The following is a 19,469-nucleotide window of genomic DNA, read 5'->3' as shown; positions in this document are numbered from 1 at the left end:
GCTCAGTTTAGGCTTCACGAGGAAAAGTTCTTTTGCTCATGAGGAATCATTCGCCTCGGACAGGTTGTGGCGTCCATACTAAAAATTGATATGAACTGGGGCAGGTAAAATCCAAGCTATGGTGCGTGATCATGTATCTGATGGATGAAAGATAGGGTAAAACTTATGCCATCTTCTTCCCTGCTCGACATGAATGCCGCTTCAGCCATTCAGTTCTCCATTGTTTCCACTCAGCTTCTCTCCCACCATCCGGCCAGACGCCCCAACCATCCCTTAGCTGTAGCCACACGCTTATCGGGTGATCTACGATGGCAGATCGAAATCGTCCAAACATAGAGTCGGGGAATTTAGCTGGGAGTAGTTCGGTACACGCATAATGTAAAATACCCATTGCTATGCCAATCCCTAGGCCCCATTTAACCTGATGCGGCGTATGATATAGCAAGATGAGTCTGACAAGACGTTGAGCGCCCAAGCCACTGTGTCAACGATTCCCGCTAGAATCTCACCTTGAATAGGCAACGATGGCACACCACGTAACTAGTCCAAGGTAGACGACTATTCGGCAAAGCTGATCGAGCACGGTGAATCCTGTGGATGCAAACCGGTGTCGAAAATATACGTGACAGATCAGAAATGCAGAAAAATATCCCATATACTGGCTGTGCGACGAGGGAAAGCCGTAACCATTGAGGTGAAGCTGGCTATCTGATCATAAATATTTCAAGGACCATCTTGGACTGAGACACAGCTTTACGTGGGAATGGTTTAGGAAACGAACACATACCAGCTGGACGCTCCTCCTTGATAATGCGCTTTAGCACCAGATTCAAACCCTCTGAAAGGAATTGTCCTGCCCACATGTTGATGATGGTCAATTCACGGGTATATACTGCGAGTACTGCATAGGCAGGCTGTCGTGGCGTATCAGCGCTCGCGAGCTTGAAGCTGCGGCGTATGATTGAGCTCTCACCATCAAAAGGATTGGACTCAGCGTCAGCAGTGCAAGCACCAAGGAAGTGTCTGAAGAAGGATCATCTGGACCTGTAAGTTGGCAAGGGTCGAGGAACGTGGGCTGTTTTTAACGCACAGAGTACATGTGTCAGGTCCAAGGAAACGCGTTGGGCGGCTATATCTGTCATGATAGTGGTGTAAAGCCTAGCGAAGATACCGAGAAGCCAAAGAATTTGATCAGCTGACTGTGAGTGGTCAATAGCGGAGACTTGAATTGTCCGACTTGCTGTAGCGGATCAACACGCTAAAATTAACTCCGAGTCCGTGACTATCGTGACTTTTCTGCCTCTATTCTTTCTTTTCAAATAATATCCATCGCATCAAAAACGTGTTCAGCTAGCTGTAGCCTTGGTAATCTAAATCCATGTCAGCGAGCGCTACTTATTACACGCTATTCAGCGCTTTGAGTCACGCTCGAGTCATCTTGATTCCTCTGTCAAAACAGCCTGAGGGTCCGGCAGCCGCGGTTGATATAAAATGGTCTATGGAGCTGTGTACAGTATTCTAAGCATCATATCCCTTTATTCCCAATTTTTTTTAGTCCAAGCTGGCGTCCATCCCAGACCTCGTCGAGCAGCTTCTACAGTTTGCAGCCTCGAATACTTCAAGTCCAAACGCTACAACGACTACCGATGCCACCTCGCCGCATATGACGGCACCTGCTGCTTTGGATGGATTCGGCCCATTGATCTCGTTCATTCTTTCAATTTCTGCTCTGAGAGACTGGGCGAAGCTTTTGATCATTGGTAGCTTTTTCGAGACATGTCGACGCCTCCTTGCCACACTCTGGTCGTCCACGATCGATTCTTTCTTTATCACCGCAACATTTGAGGATTACGATGACAGTTACAGTGAGTGACATTTGGTCGATTACATGGTAAACAATAACAAGCGGTTGTCATTTTGACAGAATGGATGATGATCTGGCTATCGAAGCAACCATCCTGGAGTAAGCCCTTTGATCAACCATTTCCATGTTATTTTGAATAATTTCTCTTGGTCCACAGAGAATGTGCGTAACGTAAATATTAGTACCACCCAAAGGTATTCGGGGAATGCATCTCTTTCCGAAGAGGAGCCTGATCGATCCGGATTGCCCAAAGTCTCTTTCCTGCCAGCAGTCTCCGGGTCTTATACTTTATGGTACAAATACACATGGATGCGGATTACCCGTGTTTCAGAGCAAATACCTGGCTGGGGCCCCAACCAAAGGGACTCGTTGAATATTAGGTAAACTTTTCTCAAACATTGGTTTAATCGTCTGTTTTATCTACTGCTAAACAGCATCTTCACGCGCAACCATAATATTCTAAATGATATCCTACAAGAAGCCAAAAAGGCTTATCTGGATGCGCAGGGTAGCTCTATTACTGTCTATGTTTCTGATTCGTGAGTCCCACCAAAATTTTGATGTCCTTCCTTTTTGACGCGTTTCAGCACGAATTGCTGGAGAGAACTTGCTACAAGACGCAAGCGGCCTCTAGATTCTATTATCCTAGATCCTGGAATTCGGGAACTTGTTGTTGAGGACGCGCAAGATTTCCTTGATAGTAAGAGGTGGTATGCTGAACGAGGTACGTTGCTTTGAAAGTTTGGACTTGGAGTCAAGTTGTCAATATTCAACTGAACCTGCTTCTAGGAATTCCGTTCCGCCGTGGTTACCTGCTGGTAGGATGCTTTCATCTGAAAAGTTCTTTTATGAAGCTCATCTAATTTCCATTGCAGTATGGTGCACCTGGCTCAGGAAAAACATCACTGATTCATAGTATCGCGGGCGAACTGGAACTTGATGTCTACATCATCTCCCTCTCCCGCAGCGGCCTTGACGACACTGGACTTTCTGAACTCATTTCAGATTTGCCTGAGAGATGTATCGCGCTCATGGAAGACATCGACGCCGCTCTCCATAATAGTCTTTCGCGGGAGGATGCTCCCACACCACCAAAGCAAACCGCCGAGCCCATCCACAGCTCTCTGCCCACACACACTACTAGCAAGGTTTCGCTTAGCGGTCTACTTAACGCATTAGACGGCATTGGCGCACAAGAGGGGCGGATACTGTTTGCTACCACGAACAAGTATTCCTCTCTTGACCCTGCTCTGTGTCGTCCGGGTCGTATGGACCTCCACATTGAATTTAAGCTTGCGAGCAGATATCAGGCAGACGAGCTGTTCAAGCGTTTTTACCTTTCTTCCTCGCCCAAGACCCCCGCAGATAACGTTCAAGAACCAAATTCAAATCCTGCTCAGTCCCATCCCAATCGCTCTACATGTGACGGAGGTTCCTCTAACCTAATTGATCTTGATGTCCCCGACACTACCGACTCCCCTTCCTCTTCCTGTTCTGAAAAATCTGAGCGCGTGGCTCCGACGTACAAAGGCACGCGCCATCATGGACATGCACCACAACTTTCGAGCGAACAGCTTTCTGCGCTTGCTGCACAGTTTGCGTCAGCTATTCCGGAACGTGAGGTGTCTATGGCTGCTCTGCAAGGTTATTTAATGTCGCAGAAGAGCAGGCCTTGGGAGGCGGCCAGAGAAGTCTCTGCCTGGCTTGAAAAGGAGCTGGCAACAAAGAAAGTTCAAAACGAGATAAGATCATGACATGACGCTATATTACGTCTGTATTCTGGTCGCGTTATATCCATTGTTTCATCTACGCACGATACTATGTAGCAATGAAATTCTAGACAATCAGAAATTTGGGGCCGTTTATGTAATTGTAATTGGAGTTGACTCGGAGGAGTTTGAATTTCCCTTGCGTCTGACGCCAGTCATGAGGCCACGGTGTTACCGCATACATACTAATGAATAGAACTTGAACGCACCTCGTGCATGATATGGGTCATAAGTGAGTACTTTACCTCATACAGAGGCAGACTTGAAGTCTGGAAGATGGCGACCTGCTCTTTATAGACGATCACGCGCCTCGTGCATGTTGTAGGTAAGTACTTTACCCTCATACAGAGCATAGTCTGCGCAGACTTTACGTCTGCAAGATGATGACCTTCTCTTTATAGACAATCATCGTTGATCATGCACCATTCCTCAGGCTTGCAATTCGATTATCGATATGATGGTATCCGATTATCATCTGGGGCGTTAGCTTTAAAATGCGTCTGGTCGATATCCCTGATCTTTCATACCCGTCAATCATCATCTAGCGATGGCATCAGAAATCAAGGACGACAACGCTATAGAGAAACCTATAGAATTTCTTCCTCCACTCTTGTCCAAGAAATTTAACATAACTGATGTTAAGCAGGACGCGTTCAAGTGGGATAAGGAGTGGGAGGCGGCGATTGCATCTTCCACTGCAGCAGACGTCCTCAAGGAAATGTCTTGTTTTCTAGACGATTCTGTCTTTACTCCTGATCACGTCGAGTACCTCCACAAAATTCTCCGCGACTTCCAAAAAGTCGCAACTGACATCCTGGACAAGCTGTTAAACGACGGCCACTTTGACACCATCTGGTTATTGTTGAATGCCGTTGAACAGAGGAGACATCTCCTTGAAGGTCTGAAGGGAGCATCTAACGCACTTACGCTCTGGGGGCAAGATTGTCGTGCTCTTTGCCCAGAGGTTACGGTTTCGAACCTCCTATCGCAAGGCGGGAAGGGCTTCATCGATTTTCTCACTCGTGTCCTGGAGACATCCAAGTCGTCCAATATACCAGCATTCCTACCAAACTCGTGGTGGGAACAGGCTTCGGACCTGCCAAACCCATGGTGGGGACAAGCCTCGGATGTTTCACCACCTCCAAGACAGCGATCCCGAAGCACAAAGATTATGTTCGAAGTCGCGACTATCAATAGGAATAAGTTTATCGGTGAGTGTTTCCCGCTCATAGAACATCATGCGAGTCTAACATTCAATGAACAGGGCATTTTGCTCTGTTTTCAACGTCGTCGATCCTAAAGGACATTACCGGTCGTGGTGAGGGGATGAAAAATGTCCTGCACCTAATGGAGAATTCAAAGGGATATGTCGCTCGATCTATTGCACAGGTCAAAACGACTTTAAGGGATAAACCCGTTATCCGCTGCGAAAACTGCACGAAAATGCCAGAAGACATCGGAGAAGGTGTTCGCTTCATGGTATGCAGTCTTTGCAAATCAAAACTCAAATTCGAGGTACACTATTGTTCTCAGTGCGTAGTAATCCTATAATTCCGTCTTCTTCATAATTCCCTCACGATGTTGCATACGCTAGATCCTGCCAGAAAGAACACTGGTCCGTTCACAAAAAGGCTTGTGGTAAAAAGAGAGTGACACAGGGTCTGAGCGGGACAAAGGGAGACTCCCTTTGGGCATTTAGCGACTCGGATCCCGTCGCCAACCTGATACGTAACCTCCCAAAGGATGGGATCACTCTCAGAAACATCGGAGTGAATCCGTGCAAGGGCAAACGTTCTCCTGCTGCGGAGCGTCAAGCCGAGATGCTCGAGGCCGACAAAGATGCCGAGTACTTCCTTTTTACTGCGAGTGGCGAACGAGTTCGCTTTGTGATCGACGATCTAGGCGCGAAAATGATCTTCCGAATCAATCGCGGTGTAGTCCTGACGCAGCCAACTAATACTGTGGGCGTTAATGCTCTAGGGGAGTATATGCTCAAGCTCATGAGCAAATATCCTGGATTAAGTCGGGACATCATCCTAAAGCAACTCTGTGCAGAATATGGAGACGACGTCGCCGGAGAGATTGTGAAGTTAGAACAGGATTCTGGAAAAAGGGGAGCCGGCACGTTCATAGAAAGTTGGTTGAAGGATTGCTCGAGCGTGTTCGGGAGTTTCTCTTGGCTCAACTTAATGGTGTGAACATGTCGACGTGGTACGCATTCCTTTGTTGTTGAATTATGTGCGATTTCATTGACATTGATCTGCGTTCACAGTCCATGCGCATGTTTTGTACGTTAGAGATGCCATTAGGCTTTTGTTCATGGTCACTAACCGTTTTCAAAACTGCACTTTATTTCCTAGCTACGTCTTTTGGTTTTGTCTTTCGCGGTTATCTTTGAAGAAATGTACGGTATCTATTGGTCGAGCTGAATCTTGGTGATGTTGAGTTTGTCTTACATTTTGTCCCTCGTGGTTGTCACACCCAGTTCAGTCGTCGTTAAGTTCACTACAAACTTTGGCCATGATTATATATTGACCCCCTGAACCATAGTATAAGACATCCGTAACCCTGCAACAACGCCATGTGTACACAAGCCACCATGCGCATATGGCATGTGTTCTTATATGAGCGGTATCATGAGAGCAGACAAGAAATCTCTGGGCGCCGCCGAGTGGGACATACTTGTGACTCAGCGCTTTTTCCCATTGCTTGAGACAAAATTTCCCGTCGTTCCTCTTACTAAGAATGATTAATGATTTATGGCTTGAACAGGTTTGGTGAGTGGAACCCCATATCACGAGGACAACAAGTGATTTCGAGCAGAGGCAACTTTGGTCCCTCGAGTTTGCCTCGAGTCTGTTACAATTAATGCCTTCATACGAGTAACGTGTTTTATTTTTGCCAACTGGCAGCAGGCAGGGATCTCGGTGACTGGCGACTATTCCAGTCCGAACAACCGTATTTCTACGTATCGGATGGGTGAGATTCCTGACCTGCTTGTTGGTTCAATACAACCACTTGCAACCTTGCTGCATCACCACGTCGATGTCAATTTGGGAACAAATTGCCGACAGTCTGTGACCAGTTTTGGAAGCCACTGCGTGGGAAGTTTTGCCATGTTTGGATCGCCATAAAATACTTCCATGAACTGCGACGATCATCCGAGTCTAAGTACAGGATCGACCACACCTGTGATTGATGAGTCTGCATCTGATCACTCATCATTTCTGCAGAACATAACTTTTGTGGGAACCAAAATCCCATGTCACCTTCCAAATTTCCTTGTTCATTCAGATTGCACTCGAGCTACGCCTCATTCTCGGCGCTCGACCTACCGCTAAGCTCGTGGCTAACTCCGACGAAGGGGCTGCTATGATTGGAGCACGTACACGGTGGAGTGTAGCACGAGAAACGATCAACTGGTCGGGTACACTGGTCGGGTACATTATCACTTGAACGAATACCCTCTGCCCGGCCGGTGCACACATCAATGACTGACCTAGTGTGTTAGAGGTTAGCCCACCTGCACAAGTGCACAATTCACTCAAGGCTCAAGGCCCTACACTCTCTCGGGCCTGAGTATCACTCCTGTGACCTGTCGTATCTGCCTTCCGTTTGTGCCCCGAAGGCCTAGGTCCTCACTCGCACCCCACATACAGCCGAGGTGGTTATTTTCCCATAACACTAAGATAGATATTTTCGCTGATGGCCGATGTCCTCCCAGTTTACGCAGGTTCACACACACTCGAGGACATCATATCCAAGGGATTGGTTTGCCATACGGCGGCAAAATGGTATCAGCCTGCAAGCGCTCAGTTTATGGTCCACTGGCACATGCAAAGCTTCAGATGATAGGTGGGACTTCATCTCATGTTTTCCTGTCTATGTAGGGCCAGATAAGCACCTGAACATGAGCAAAATATGTACCGATCTGAGATCTAACCATTGTCAGTCGTGTGAGTATCGATATCCTTTGACTCTCCTGTTGACATGTAGCTAAGTGTTGAGAATGTCGTGATACCGACAAAAAGTGTGGCGACACAAATTCGTAACATGTTGTACAGTTTCCATTCAACCACTAACCCTGGCGAGATAACGAAACTCTGTGGTTTATAAGTGTCTAGACCATCGACAGAACATCGCGCTCACCCTGAAATTCGCTAACAGATCTGCACAAATCTCATGTCGGACGAAGAAGTTGCCTATGCTCTGCGATGGAACAACAACATAGCAAGTTCGTCAACTCGTTCGTGGACGAAGCATCATGCTGAACTTCATCGTTTTCCAGTAATGATCTTTGGATTGGTATCCTACGAGTACGGTCCGTAGCTTTAACAAACATTCATGTTGCACTGCGACTAAGCACAACTTATTATCTAGTGCTTCACTTCGAGAAAGAGGTAACGATACGCTTGTTTTCTAGATCAAGTCCTTATGCTCAAATTGTCATAGGTCAAATTTGTTTGGGTAGGCGTTCAGTTCCCGGTGATATCAAGTTCCGGAAACTGAATCATTTATATATACAGACAAGAAAATGGTCACCGATGACGTACCTTTACCTCGCTGTGAGTTCCGCCTTGTCAAAGTGCTTCGTGATTTTTTATTTTGTGGTTATGCCAGGTTCGATATCTTGGTCTTTTCCTTGCAATGTATGTCGCGGCGTTTGTGTCTTTCAGTTGCTACATTGTAGGTTGACACTGGCCCTAGGCTTTGCGCCTGCTGTATGTGATGCTGTAGCAATTGAGCTATCATTATCTGACTAGCACTAGGGGGAGGGCTAATGTACATTCCCGAACGGGTGAGTGTATCTATGCTTTCTTTTTCTAAAGGATTCTGGGTTGATCTAGATTCAGCCGTACGTTAGAAGTTCATTCAACTGCTGAGCCTGGGGACTGACGTCTTATTTAGTTGCAAGTATACTGCCTTCAACTTGAACTTGCATTTGCTTAGCAGGCGAAACAGGCTACATTCTTGCTGTTCTATTGGAATGGGGCTTTACAATTTATTTTTTGTTGGCAGAGAGTAAGTCATACATTCTTGTATCTCATCGTACGTACCAATTTTCCATCTGCAGTCATTCTCATCTGGCGTCTTTACGCTTTATATAACCGATCCAAGTTCATACTATATTTGCTGGTTGGGATGTTCCTCCTTATCGCCGCGCTCTCGATAGGGATCGACATATACTTATATAGTCGACCCAAAGCATTCTCTGGTGAAGTTTTACTTGAATCGATTTGTGCACAAGCTGACGTCTCGTTATATAGTGAAACAAATAGTAACTCCGAATGTCAATTACTGCACAGCTTCCTTCAACATAGGGCCTATGCCTGCGATCTATGCTTCCATCCCGGTCGTATGCTTCGATATATTCCTGGTTGTTCTCGCCGTTCTCAACCTTGTGAGACACCTTAGAGAACGAAGAGGGATACAAGTGGAGCCTAACACATATGTAATTCTGATCGTTCGATGTCACATCATATACTTCTTCCTGTAAGTTTGCCTTCGTCTAATTGGTTCCCCGTTATTCATAAAATCCCGCTAGGAATTTGACAAACCAAGTCTTAATGGTGGTGTTATGGGCCAACATTCCGGTATGATGATGTCGTTATTCTATAAAGATCAGTCCTAATGAGTACTCCAACAGCCGGCAGTGATGAGCCTCTCGGAGGGGTTCATCAATAGCGCACCATTTATTATTGCACCCCGTCTGATTATCAGCATTTGGGACACACATGCCAGTGAAGAGTGTACATATAACAGTACAGTGTTCGAAGATTGCATGTGTTGGACATGGCCCACGACACACGAGCAGCACGAAATGGACTACGCATGATTCTGGCCAGAGTGAAGGAAAACATATGGGGTGAAGTAGTAGAGGGCCGATGTTTGTATCTATGCATATATGTACTGCTTCAGTGGGTGTACTGTGTATTTACGGATGTTCAATGTTCAGTGACATTATGCTGCCTTCGATAGCAACAGACACCTCTACAGAATTTTTATACATCAACTGCGGAAGAGGTTCACTGATAGGACGACTGGACATATTTTATACTTCTGAATACCATTGCAACTGTTCTGAATGTATAGTGATCATTTCTCGGGTACGGCTCACTCATGACTCCGGAGATCCAGAGATGCGAGAGGGTCCTACATATTCTTTCTTGATAGATACAAAAAACAATCATTTACATTTACATTCGAGTCTGTGCAAGTGTCCCGCACAAGGTTAGCGTCCGCGCAACGGAATCCGTGTTCTCGTTTGAAGTTGTCACATCAGTTTCCTCGAGGCTCGTGCGTTCGCTGGTATCGTGTGCTTCTGCAAGACAGTCGGGGGTCGCAATAGTTGAGTATGCGTAACTGATACGAATCTGCCTTGTTCCTGAAGCCGACGTGCGACCCTTGTCCTTTCAATAACTCTAACTAGCTAGTTTTATAGTGAGATATACCGTGAGATCGACACCATGGGCTCGTCAGCATTCTGTGGTCAGAAGCGAGACGTACCTCGATAAGACGTTTCTTGGACAGCGCAAATCTAGACACTTCGACCGGATCTTCAACCGGAAAGAGATCAGGTTGGGTACCGACGGAAAGTAAACAGCGAGGTGTTTTCTATTGTTGACATGCTGTGGGATTATACTGGCAGTGTCAAGACTGTTTTTGGCTCTGTCAACACACGTAAGTATGTAGCCGAGTGACAATGCGAAAAAAAAAAAAAAGGAAGCTTCCCTGAGTGCCATTCTTAGTGGCTGAGGGGTGATTAATTGATTGCTAGGCTCGTGAGGACATTCGGCGAGTTGACCTGAATCATCCTATCATACTAAAATATAAGGTTAATACACTGTATTGCATAGCCAGAATAGCTGTAACTTACTTCATTGCGGCGACCATCATTTTCTTCATCTTCCCAAGTTCACCCTGTTCTTTGTCATCTCCATCTCCGCTGTCATCAATGTCAGTCAAATCATCGCCGTCACCTCTACCTCACGTCAGGATGATAGGACGATACTTGGAATAAGCACTGTTGTGCCGAAGAAATCGATCGATCATATCTTGTATAGGCCACACATTTTCGAATTATTGGAAAAAAAAACGAATGTTTAATCTGCAGCTGACTTGAGGCGCGTTAAGAGTATAGATTCCTCTGAATAGAAGAACAAGTATATCTCACCAAACTCGGGTAGGTAATAAAGGACAGTTTGATCTTATGCGCGAATCGTGCTGGTAAATCGAGATATTCGGCCGCAGAGATGCGTGCTATCATGATGGCCTGCCGCTGGCATGGTATTCAATATACTGCACATAGTCAGGTCAAGGCACTAACAGGACACGCTCGAAATTTGTCGTCAGTCAAACTCATCGCCTCTTGTGCCTCATACCGTCATAGGGGAGCATGTCCCGCTGACCCCTCAACTTGGGGCTCATAATTGAGTTCAGCCTCAAGGACCCCAAACTATGGAGTAGAGGATAGTTTCTAAATCGACTCGGATTTCTGGAGCAATGATACCGATAGTTTTTGCGGAATGTCGCTTGACATGATGCTGTTTATAAGTTTGTGGTAGGTAGCGAGTAGGCTAAGCACCAGGTGTTTGTTGATGTGTCATTTGTAATGGGGGACTCCGCTTGCCCTAGTAAAAAACCCATGACCTTCCACCTAAGCGTAGATTGATTCAGTAGTAAGTTCGACAACTGACAGACACAGGTCGGATACAGAGTCATTCCCAAGAATCTTATGCTCGTGAATTGTATTATCGCCGCAGTAATTCAACATCTTTCTCTACAAGTATACATACTATCACACTACTGCGTCGGGTATATACGTCTAAATGCAATGCAAACAAGCCAATTGAAAGATATCATGAAACAGATATCATCAAGCAAGGATATCCGATGACGCCAAGCACGCAGTCACTCATGCCTTTGGTGCACGTGCGTATTTGCGACGGAACTTGCTGTCCACGCTCTCAAGGTAGAAAGTGCCAGGCCAAATGTTCTCAATGGAACCCTCTGGTGTGTAGTTCACAGCGTTGTGGTTTTTCTCGCGAAGCTTTGAGAAAACATCAGTTAACTCGCATCAAAACGAACAAATGCTGGACTTACTGTGAGGGCATCAACGTACTCCTGGCAAGGCACGAGCTTCATGCTTGCCAAGCGAGCGAGCAAGTCCATCTTCCCCCGGATCTCTGACGTGTCACCCTTGACATGGAGAGTGAAGAAACTGGCGGCACAACCAGAACCGAATGCGAACATGCTCAAACGCTTGCCTAGAAGCTCGGAAGGTGTGACGGAAGACAGAACAGAGGCAAGGCAGCCGTAAAGGGAACCCGTGTACATGTTGCCCAACCGTTTCGAGCAGGCCATTCCAGGCTCCACTTTCTTGGCATATGTTGCTTTTGATACACCAATGAAGGTTTTCTCGAGGTTCTTGTCAGTGAGGGAAGCGGTGTATGAGGTTGCGAGGACGGATTCAGGGTTAGGGACATTGACGAAGTAGGGTGAGGAGGGATTTGCGAGGAAGTCGTTGTAGAAAAGACGACCGAGACCCTTTTGAACTTGCTTGCCATATGGGCTGTGGAAGACAGCGTAGTCGATGTCATCGATTGAGAAGGATGTCAGCGATTCCTTGCCATTCGAATGACCATTGAAGTGAGCCTTCTTAGCTCTGGCAGTCTTTTCACGGAAGCGCGAGTATGCAGCATCTAGTGCTGAAGTGTAGGTGGTAACTGAGACAGGCCCGTCGACTTCGGGGTACTCCGAGTCCAATCGGGGCTTGTAGAAATCGTATGTGTTTGTCATGTGATTACCGTGTATCGCTGTAAGTTTCGACATAGAATATCAGATCTATGACCATCACTCCAGGAGCATCATGGAAACGAGCCATAACGTCCGAAGTAAAATAGAATGAACGTACGTTCAACGACAACAGGTGCGTTGGGACCAATGAGAAGGGCAACAGCACCTGCACCACCGGCTGGACGTGCAGCACCTTCAGCGTAAATAGCAATGTCACCACCAACAACAATAGCATTACGGCCGTCCCACGAGGTGGATTCAACCCAGTTGACTGCGTTGAAGAGCGCAGCAGTGGAACCATAGCATGCATTCTTGGAATCGATACCTTCGATGTCGAAGTTACCAGATTCAGAGAAGAGGTCCATGAGGGTGGTCTTCACAGACTTTGATTTGTCGATGATAGTTTCAGTTCCGACGTCGATGCGACCAATGGACTTGGGGTCAATGTCGTAACGCTCAAGAAGGCCGGAAACAGCTGGAAGGAGCAAGATATGAATGTAGAAGGGTGTATGTAATGAGAGGGTAAAACATACCATTGAGAGCAAAGGAGTTGATGTCTTCCCGGTCATCGCAGCAAGCCATGTATTCCTGGCCGAGACCAATGGTGTACTTTCCCGCTGGGACACCATCAAAGACCTCGAGGTCAGCCTCAGATATGCACTGAAATGACGTAAGATGAGGATGTGTACGACATAGAACTGATAGCAGAAACATTACCCTTTGGGGGAAGTAGACCTCCATTGCAAGGATACCGACATCCTTTGGACGAGGAATTTCGTGCTCAGAAGAGACTAGGGAGACGGGAGGAATGGCCATTTGTGTAGTGTTGGAATGGAAGGACAAGGAATGGAGTGTGGATATGAAGGCAAAGGTAAGAGGTTATATAGCATGATGACCCGAAATGATATAACGTGCAATTGATCTTCTTTGGAAATTTTATGGTACGATTCACTTTATGGCGTGTTTCACAAAAAAAAACTGCTGGCGGTGAATTTATCACCTTCCTCTTCTGCTAGCCGAGTCTTTTCAAGCGCTGTCGGAGATAAGTCGAGCTGGCACTTTGTAGTAATGTTGTGAGGAGTGCTCTTGCAAGGTGATTCATACCACGGTTGTCGCAGAATCGTCGCAGACGAGTATCATATGGTGAGACTTGCTATAATTCTTCTATAACGTATAACAATTTTCACAAAAGTAATGATACGACACTCTCGTGCTTTGCTGTGTTTTGCAATCAGACCGGGAAGCAACTCGGATGAGCACGTTACATACGTACAGGACTCTTGCGATTAACAAAGTCATGGATTGCCGAGCTCCCTTGTTACGAAGGCTGTGCGATATCATGCATTGCCGAGCGCCCACCCGGTCCACGGTACCATGATATTATCATCGCATATATCATCGCCTCCCCGGCTCTCATACCTCGAAAACCCACTGACTGTGCTCCCTGCTCTCATCTCAATCACTGATGATCTGAGTCCTTGTGTTATCAAGACGAGTCCCACTTTTGCGTATGGTAAATGAGGGTCGCCTTCACCTTATCCATTGGAGAATATAAACTAGACAGGATGTAGACATGTCTCATGAGCAGAGGTCATATGTCAACATGACGTGATATGAATCGTTGTGCTAACCATATCAAGATTCTCATGGTGGTCTGATTCATGTTTGTGCCTCTTCAGCTCATGAAACGGAATTACCCAATCGCCCCACTACCTACCCTTGGGCCACTAACGTCGATCCATGGCAACTTTCTGCTACTTTCTCGGTAGCTTGCGACCGAGCCCTTACCGACCAATACACCACTGTGTATTTTTTGGAGAATCTGTGGTGCACATATCCAGTCAGCCTCCATGTCCGAGGTCAATCAAGTCAGCCAACGGTAATGCTACTCACCTCTTCAGTACTCAGGTTAAAATCACATGTTCACCATGTCCGCCGCCATGAAGCGTTCTTCTACGACCGCGCTTGCCCGTCATTCGTTTATCTTACCCACGATAATGCCTTCAGATACTTACTATCCACATGGCGGTATTATCAATATTAACTACCCTCCGATCATTCACAATCAGCTTTGCATTTCGCCATCTGACCCGACTCTTGTGACAATGGAGCTTTCAAACTCACGCCGGGCGGCCCACCAGGAGGAAGCTGTAAACTCGAACCACCAACCTGGCACCAATGCTATGCGATTCCTCGCAAAGATCAGATCACTCTGCACTATTTCGTTTGGGAAGCACGGATCCCTCCCTGCGAACGGTTCCTCGCTAGCTTGTATTTCGCTGTACGACTCAACTCTTGGAACAACTGAGGTTTTTACCTTACCCCAAGTGGCCCGCCAGCGCAAGCAGGAGGAAGCTATGAATTCGAACCACCGACCTGGCGAGACTGCGATGCGATACCGATACCTCACAAGGATCTGCACGATTTTGTTCGGGAAGCCTGGACCTCTCTCTACGAACTGTGTCCGACCATCACACAACTTTCTGTCTGACGTCTTGGAGGCTACTATAACTATCCACTCTCTCAGTTCGTTGGCAACGACAGATGCAGATGCAGACGATACCTTCGTTACCGCGGATGAGCTGTCTGTATCTCTCTGTTTGGTGTTTTCATATGCTCATACACGTTTACATAGCATCCACGTCTCCGATCTCGCCCCCTTAGCAAGTGAAGTTGTCAAAGAAGAACTGTACATCCGCGGTTATCTCAAACGACCTAACCAGGGCAATCCCTTTCTCTGCAAGCCACAGTATTTTGTTGTTCCACGGCTACTCCAGGTACTTCATGACCGCTGGCCAAAGCAAGTTGCAGTTATCCCCGTGTCTTCCAAGAACCCTCAACACCCGTCTCCACGAGCTATTGGCCGGCGTGGGGGACTCACAGTTGCAGAGGCGCTCAAGGTTGGTACACCTTTAGTGAGTCGTACGAATTGTGTTCACTCCATATGCATAGTCTGCCAATATCGAGGAGAATCCTCGTACACCCGCTCCGACGAGATCATCTTCTAGTAATCAGTCGATCTACTGGTCTTGCCAGTCACCACAGACGGCCATCGATTCATCTACATCTCCTTTCGTCCAAGAAAGCACTATGTCGACTCCCCAATTTTGCGATTTCTGTGAATACTCGTACATCACGTCACATACTACTCCTCCCTCGTCACCGGAGCTCGCGGGCCTCAATGAGAATGAGAAGGACGTTCTGGGTACGACGAGCTCCTTCTCGGAAGCAATTCTGCGGTCCTTGGCGCCCCGAGTTGCATTGATGAAGGCGAAGAGTTCGTATATGGAGGTGGATGCGAGGAGTTTTCAAAGGTTGCGGTATGGGGAAGTCTGCCACCACCATCTTGTCTGATTTTTGGCTCATCAGAGCTTCAATGGTTTTTGTTCGTTCTTCATATTTTCTCCTTGGTTTCATAATACCAACTCTATCCGGTTCGAAAATATTGCTTGGTCTTTGCTTGGGTCACTCTTGGCTTCGCTTGGCTGTCCGGCGTAGAGACGGCCTACCGGAATGTAGAATGTCAGACCCGAGGGTTTGGTGTCGCGTCCATCAAAACCATCATATCAGTGACATTCATTACGGCATTAAGTACGGGTTTACAAGTAGGTCACGGTCACCCATTTACCTCTTTCTATTCTGTAACTTCTGTTCTACTTCAAAGGGCAAGACTCGAGCCCTCATTCTTGCTTCCGTGTTTCGAACATCGGAAGTTTTCTTGGGGGAGCTCAAGGAAACTTATGAGTAGAGAAATACGAAGACAGCGTGGTATTAATGAGCACGAACAGCCTTGCGCCAGGTTCAGGTCACTGTCAAATAGTATTCGGCTATATGCAGCGTTATCCAGGACACGATTTCCCCTCGCCTCGAGTGCCCTAACCCTCTTTACCTGCATCTCTTCTTACCGTCTTCCTATTACCTGTCCCGTTTCTGAAGTATGCGCTTCGTTTGCTTCTTTGCGTGTATTGCTTCCTGTCTTTCTATTTCTCGTGCTTTCAATGTGACTGTTGGGACTCCTACTCAATGCGGTCCTCTCAACATCTCATGGACTGGTAGGCGCATATCTAGTAAATCTTTGCGCTCCTGCTGAAGTTTATCGGGATTGCCAGGTGGGCAAGCACCATTCCAAATACTTTTAACTCCCGTCCGTCGGCGCTATCGTCTCAAGCCCTTCAATCGCGTGCTAACCTTTTGTGCTTCCAGTCTTTGAAACCGTATCAGAATGTATCTGTACCAGCATCGACCTTCAGCAATGGCGTAGGCTCTTATTCAATACCACAATTAGCGTTGTCGGCAGGAACAGTGTTTCTACTCACTATGTCTGACGCCACCGGATTTGGTTCGGGTGGGACGACAATTGAACTCACTGTTGGGAATTCTGGAAATAACGATTGCATCATTCAAAATCTGTCACCTACTTTCACGTTCGACGTAGATCCAACTCCAAGTCCGATGACGCAATGCGGGTAAGTTTGCTTTGTCTACTTTTTGTGGCACTGACCTACTGCTATTGTAGTCAATTCACCATTACGGTCAATGGCACTGCAGTCCTGCCTATTACTATCGTGGTCAGATCATCGCGAATTTTATTGAAACAATCTACTCATCTTGCTACAGCAACTTATTCCCGGCGGACAACCAGCTGTATTCTATTCCAATAACGAAACTTTTACCTCGGTTGTAGATGTCAAGGGAGAAACGCAACTCATGTATTTTGTCACCGACTCCACGGGTAAACAAGGTGGGACCTCCGAGTCCTATGGGGTGATAGGGTCGAGTAATTTCTCGTGTATAAGCGCCGTCTCGCCGTCATCCACTGTAGGCATATTGGCCACAGCCACGACCACGTCATCTCCTTCAAGCAGTTCATCAAGTAGTCCATCAAGCAGCAATGTTGCTCTTATAGCAGGCGTGGTGGTCGGTTGTGTAGCGGTTCTTACTGCATTGTTCATCTTCGGCGTATGCTTGTGGCGTAAACGGAGAGCATCCCGCTTTCTGCCTCCTACAAAAAGCTATTTTCGAGTGCAGAACACAGACGAAATTGGCCTTTACAGTGACAGTCCACCATTGGTATCACCATATCCTGTTAGCTACCTTGGTCCATCCATTCGACCTGGATCCCAACCGAGCACTATCAACACAGAATCTGCTACCTATGAAGACATTCAGATGTCGGATATAACACCCGTCGAGCGTATGGCTGTTGGGTCTCGACCAGCACCACCATTGCCACGGAAGATATTCCCTGTCTACCTTGCTCCTTCTCTTGAACCCGGATCCCAATCAATTTCTACCTCTACCTCTTCCGGCAACGTCGCAGTTAGGAATCCTCCCATAGCCTTCAATCAAACACAGAATATCCGTCAGAGCCCTGACACAGACAGCTCAACTATACATGGCAATCAATTCATGGCGTCGACTAGCACGCAAAGAGCCTACCGACATCCTGGTCAAATTATTGTGCATACCGATGCTGGTGATATTGTGCCAGACCACAATTGTTTAATTGAACTTCCGCCGCAGTATTCAGAGCATCGGGGAACCCGTGCTTTTGAATCTGAATCTGCGTCATGACTACATCCCCATATTCTCGAGTTCTCGGACAAGGGTATACCTATGGCGCGTCCCATGATATATCGATCATAGTGATATGCACTTTAGTGAAGCACTAGCTATATAGGACATGCGGTCTCATTTCTAAGATACAAGGATACCCCTTCTGTCGGTTCTTCGATGACAGATTGTGTTTAATGTCACTTTGGGATCTGGTGGATATATCAGTACATACATAAATAGCGCCATCTGCGACTTATATCTACATATTGTAAGAACTGAACATTTGATCCCGCAGCGTCAACGCCATGTGTGGGCTCCGCTCGAAATCCCTTTCATCTGACGTCGTGTTCTGAAACGCTTGGCAAGTTTTATCTTTCAAAACTCACTCTCATTCAAAAATTTCAACCTCATTGTCATGGCTATCTGGTCTGAACTAACTAAAATAAGATTCTTTCATGAGTGGACTGTGTGATCGATATCCGTTTGCGATACTTACGAAAATCGCTCGGCAACTTGCCTAAAAATTTTTCGTCGAAACATGAAGAGAAGCTGTAGTTTGAGGCATTGGAAACAAAGCCACGAACAGAAGAGTATGTAGTAGATATTCACGGGGATACTGCCGTAGTTGTGCCACTGCTATGTCTGCATCCCTGTCCGAGTCTTCATCAAGGACCAAGAAGTTTCGAGATCTGTGAAATTTGGAGAGGGTACGGTTGTATGACTCGTACATTTCCATTCCCTAGTACTGCAATTTGCTCGTTAGCTCGAGTGTGAGCTGAAGCCAGTCACAGGAATCACTGTGTCGATCATTGATAAAATTCATCCTTGTAGGTGCCCGTCTGCCAGTTCAAATTACCGCCTAAGATTGCCCTTAGTTGGCTGCCAGTGCGAGAAAGTCGAACAGGAATGCGGCTCCTGCAAGCTTCCCAAAAATCTCCACTGATATCTTGTACACGGGTGCTCTGCATGACTTCACAGATACGAACTTCTGAGCGACTCATAACCAGAATGTGGGTGACAGGCAGATCAGGATCGCGTCGCGAAGAGCTTGGGCGAACAGTATCCCAGGAAAATTCGGTGATCTCGATTTCTTATTTGTCTTCGTAGAGAGTCGAACGTGGATTGATCGAAGAATTCTAGTGTGCTGCAGTGCATTCAAATCAAGGGCATCAACGTTGCAACAACGAAAAGGTGTACTTACGTAACTACTTTATGGCGCCAACTTGAAGTCTCCCAGAGGCCCTGCAGATCTGCTCAAAAGCAAAAACCTTATCAGCTCGACCCAACAATACTGAATCAATCGAACTTTAACCAAACCTACACGTTGACTGCTACCTAATATGCTTGCATCGGTTACCACGCTCCCAACAAAGCTCCACGACATGCGGCAGCGTGCCTTTTGATCATTGGTCAGTGCAACGTCCAGGCCTGGAGGACCTCACGAGATGTGATTCGCTCAAGGTACTTATGTCAATAATGTGAAG

The 19,469-nt window shown here is 46.7% G+C and overlaps 8 protein-coding genes across 8 annotated transcripts; 6 read left to right on the top strand and 2 right to left on the bottom strand.

Moving 5' to 3' along the window:
- Window positions 1-163: 163 nt before the first annotated feature.
- EDB93DRAFT_1091072 (uncharacterized protein) lies at window positions 164-1,142 on the bottom strand (the record flags this gene model as incomplete). Its single annotated transcript, XM_041446321.1, has 5 exons — window positions 164-452; window positions 510-708; window positions 788-914; window positions 974-1,038; window positions 1,091-1,142. 5 exons carry the CDS (start codon window positions 1,140-1,142, stop codon window positions 164-166), a joined length of 732 nt encoding a protein of 243 aa, XP_041304455.1.
- Window positions 1,143-1,271: 129 nt separating this feature from the next.
- EDB93DRAFT_760648 (P-loop containing nucleoside triphosphate hydrolase protein) lies at window positions 1,272-3,803 on the top strand. Its single transcript, XM_041457368.1, has 7 exons — window positions 1,272-1,865; window positions 1,925-1,963; window positions 2,022-2,244; window positions 2,299-2,403; window positions 2,452-2,588; window positions 2,654-2,682; window positions 2,740-3,803. Exons 1-7 carry the CDS (start codon window positions 1,664-1,666, stop codon window positions 3,616-3,618), a joined length of 1,614 nt encoding a protein of 537 aa, XP_041304454.1. The 5' UTR covers window positions 1,272-1,663; the 3' UTR covers window positions 3,619-3,803.
- A 132-nt stretch (window positions 3,804-3,935) lies between these two features.
- On the top strand, window positions 3,936-6,291 carry EDB93DRAFT_1167136 (uncharacterized protein). The gene is made up of 5 exons (XM_041450228.1): window positions 3,936-4,844; window positions 4,898-5,165; window positions 5,228-5,844; window positions 5,906-6,128; window positions 6,184-6,291. The coding sequence occupies exons 1-3, from the start codon at window positions 4,181-4,183 to the stop codon at window positions 5,829-5,831; spliced, it is 1,536 nt and encodes a 511-aa protein (XP_041304453.1). The 5' UTR covers window positions 3,936-4,180; the 3' UTR covers window positions 5,832-5,844; window positions 5,906-6,128; window positions 6,184-6,291.
- A 1,433-nt stretch (window positions 6,292-7,724) lies between these two features.
- On the top strand, window positions 7,725-8,636 carry EDB93DRAFT_761158 (uncharacterized protein). The gene is made up of 9 exons (XM_041457369.1): window positions 7,725-7,867; window positions 7,922-7,954; window positions 8,014-8,033; window positions 8,086-8,100; window positions 8,160-8,198; window positions 8,254-8,282; window positions 8,341-8,354; window positions 8,403-8,488; window positions 8,542-8,636. The coding sequence occupies exons 1-9, from the start codon at window positions 7,816-7,818 to the stop codon at window positions 8,581-8,583; spliced, it is 330 nt and encodes a 109-aa protein (XP_041304452.1). The 5' UTR covers window positions 7,725-7,815; the 3' UTR covers window positions 8,584-8,636.
- Window position 8,637: 1 nt separating this feature from the next.
- Window positions 8,638-9,623, top strand: EDB93DRAFT_761159 (uncharacterized protein). Its single transcript, XM_041457370.1, has 4 exons — window positions 8,638-8,848; window positions 8,901-9,126; window positions 9,179-9,227; window positions 9,281-9,623. Exons 1-4 carry the CDS (start codon window positions 8,776-8,778, stop codon window positions 9,467-9,469), a joined length of 537 nt encoding a protein of 178 aa, XP_041304451.1. The 5' UTR covers window positions 8,638-8,775; the 3' UTR covers window positions 9,470-9,623.
- A 1,612-nt stretch (window positions 9,624-11,235) lies between these two features.
- EDB93DRAFT_1167104 (hydroxymethylglutaryl-coenzyme A synthase C terminal-domain-containing protein) lies at window positions 11,236-13,292 on the bottom strand. Its single transcript, XM_041450227.1, has 5 exons — window positions 13,147-13,292; window positions 12,963-13,089; window positions 12,548-12,904; window positions 11,737-12,449; window positions 11,236-11,683 (listed from the first exon to the last, which is right to left on the bottom strand). Exons 1-5 carry the CDS (start codon window positions 13,243-13,245, stop codon window positions 11,549-11,551), a joined length of 1,431 nt encoding a protein of 476 aa, XP_041304450.1. The 5' UTR covers window positions 13,246-13,292; the 3' UTR covers window positions 11,236-11,548.
- A 1,065-nt stretch (window positions 13,293-14,357) lies between these two features.
- On the top strand, window positions 14,358-15,783 carry EDB93DRAFT_1253621 (uncharacterized protein; the record flags this gene model as incomplete). The annotated part of the gene is made up of 3 exons (XM_041453483.1): window positions 14,358-15,013; window positions 15,065-15,329; window positions 15,382-15,783. The coding sequence occupies 3 exons, from the start codon at window positions 14,358-14,360 to the stop codon at window positions 15,781-15,783; spliced, it is 1,323 nt and encodes a 440-aa protein (XP_041304449.1).
- Window positions 15,784-16,366: 583 nt separating this feature from the next.
- On the top strand, window positions 16,367-18,003 carry EDB93DRAFT_1091097 (uncharacterized protein; the record flags this gene model as incomplete). The annotated part of the gene is made up of 6 exons (XM_041446323.1): window positions 16,367-16,481; window positions 16,539-16,573; window positions 16,633-16,895; window positions 16,946-16,997; window positions 17,047-17,600; window positions 17,754-18,003. The coding sequence occupies 6 exons, from the start codon at window positions 16,367-16,369 to the stop codon at window positions 18,001-18,003; spliced, it is 1,269 nt and encodes a 422-aa protein (XP_041304448.1).
- Window positions 18,004-19,469: the final 1,466 nt, after the last annotated feature.

Source organism: Suillus bovinus (genome assembly GCF_016758785.1).
Source record: "Suillus bovinus strain UH-Sbo-P2 chromosome Unknown EDB93scaffold_61, whole genome shotgun sequence".
NCBI lineage: Eukaryota > Fungi > Basidiomycota > Agaricomycetes > Boletales > Suillaceae > Suillus > Suillus bovinus.
Note: the sequence above shows the minus strand (reverse complement) of the source record. Positions and strands in the feature narration are given on the sequence as shown.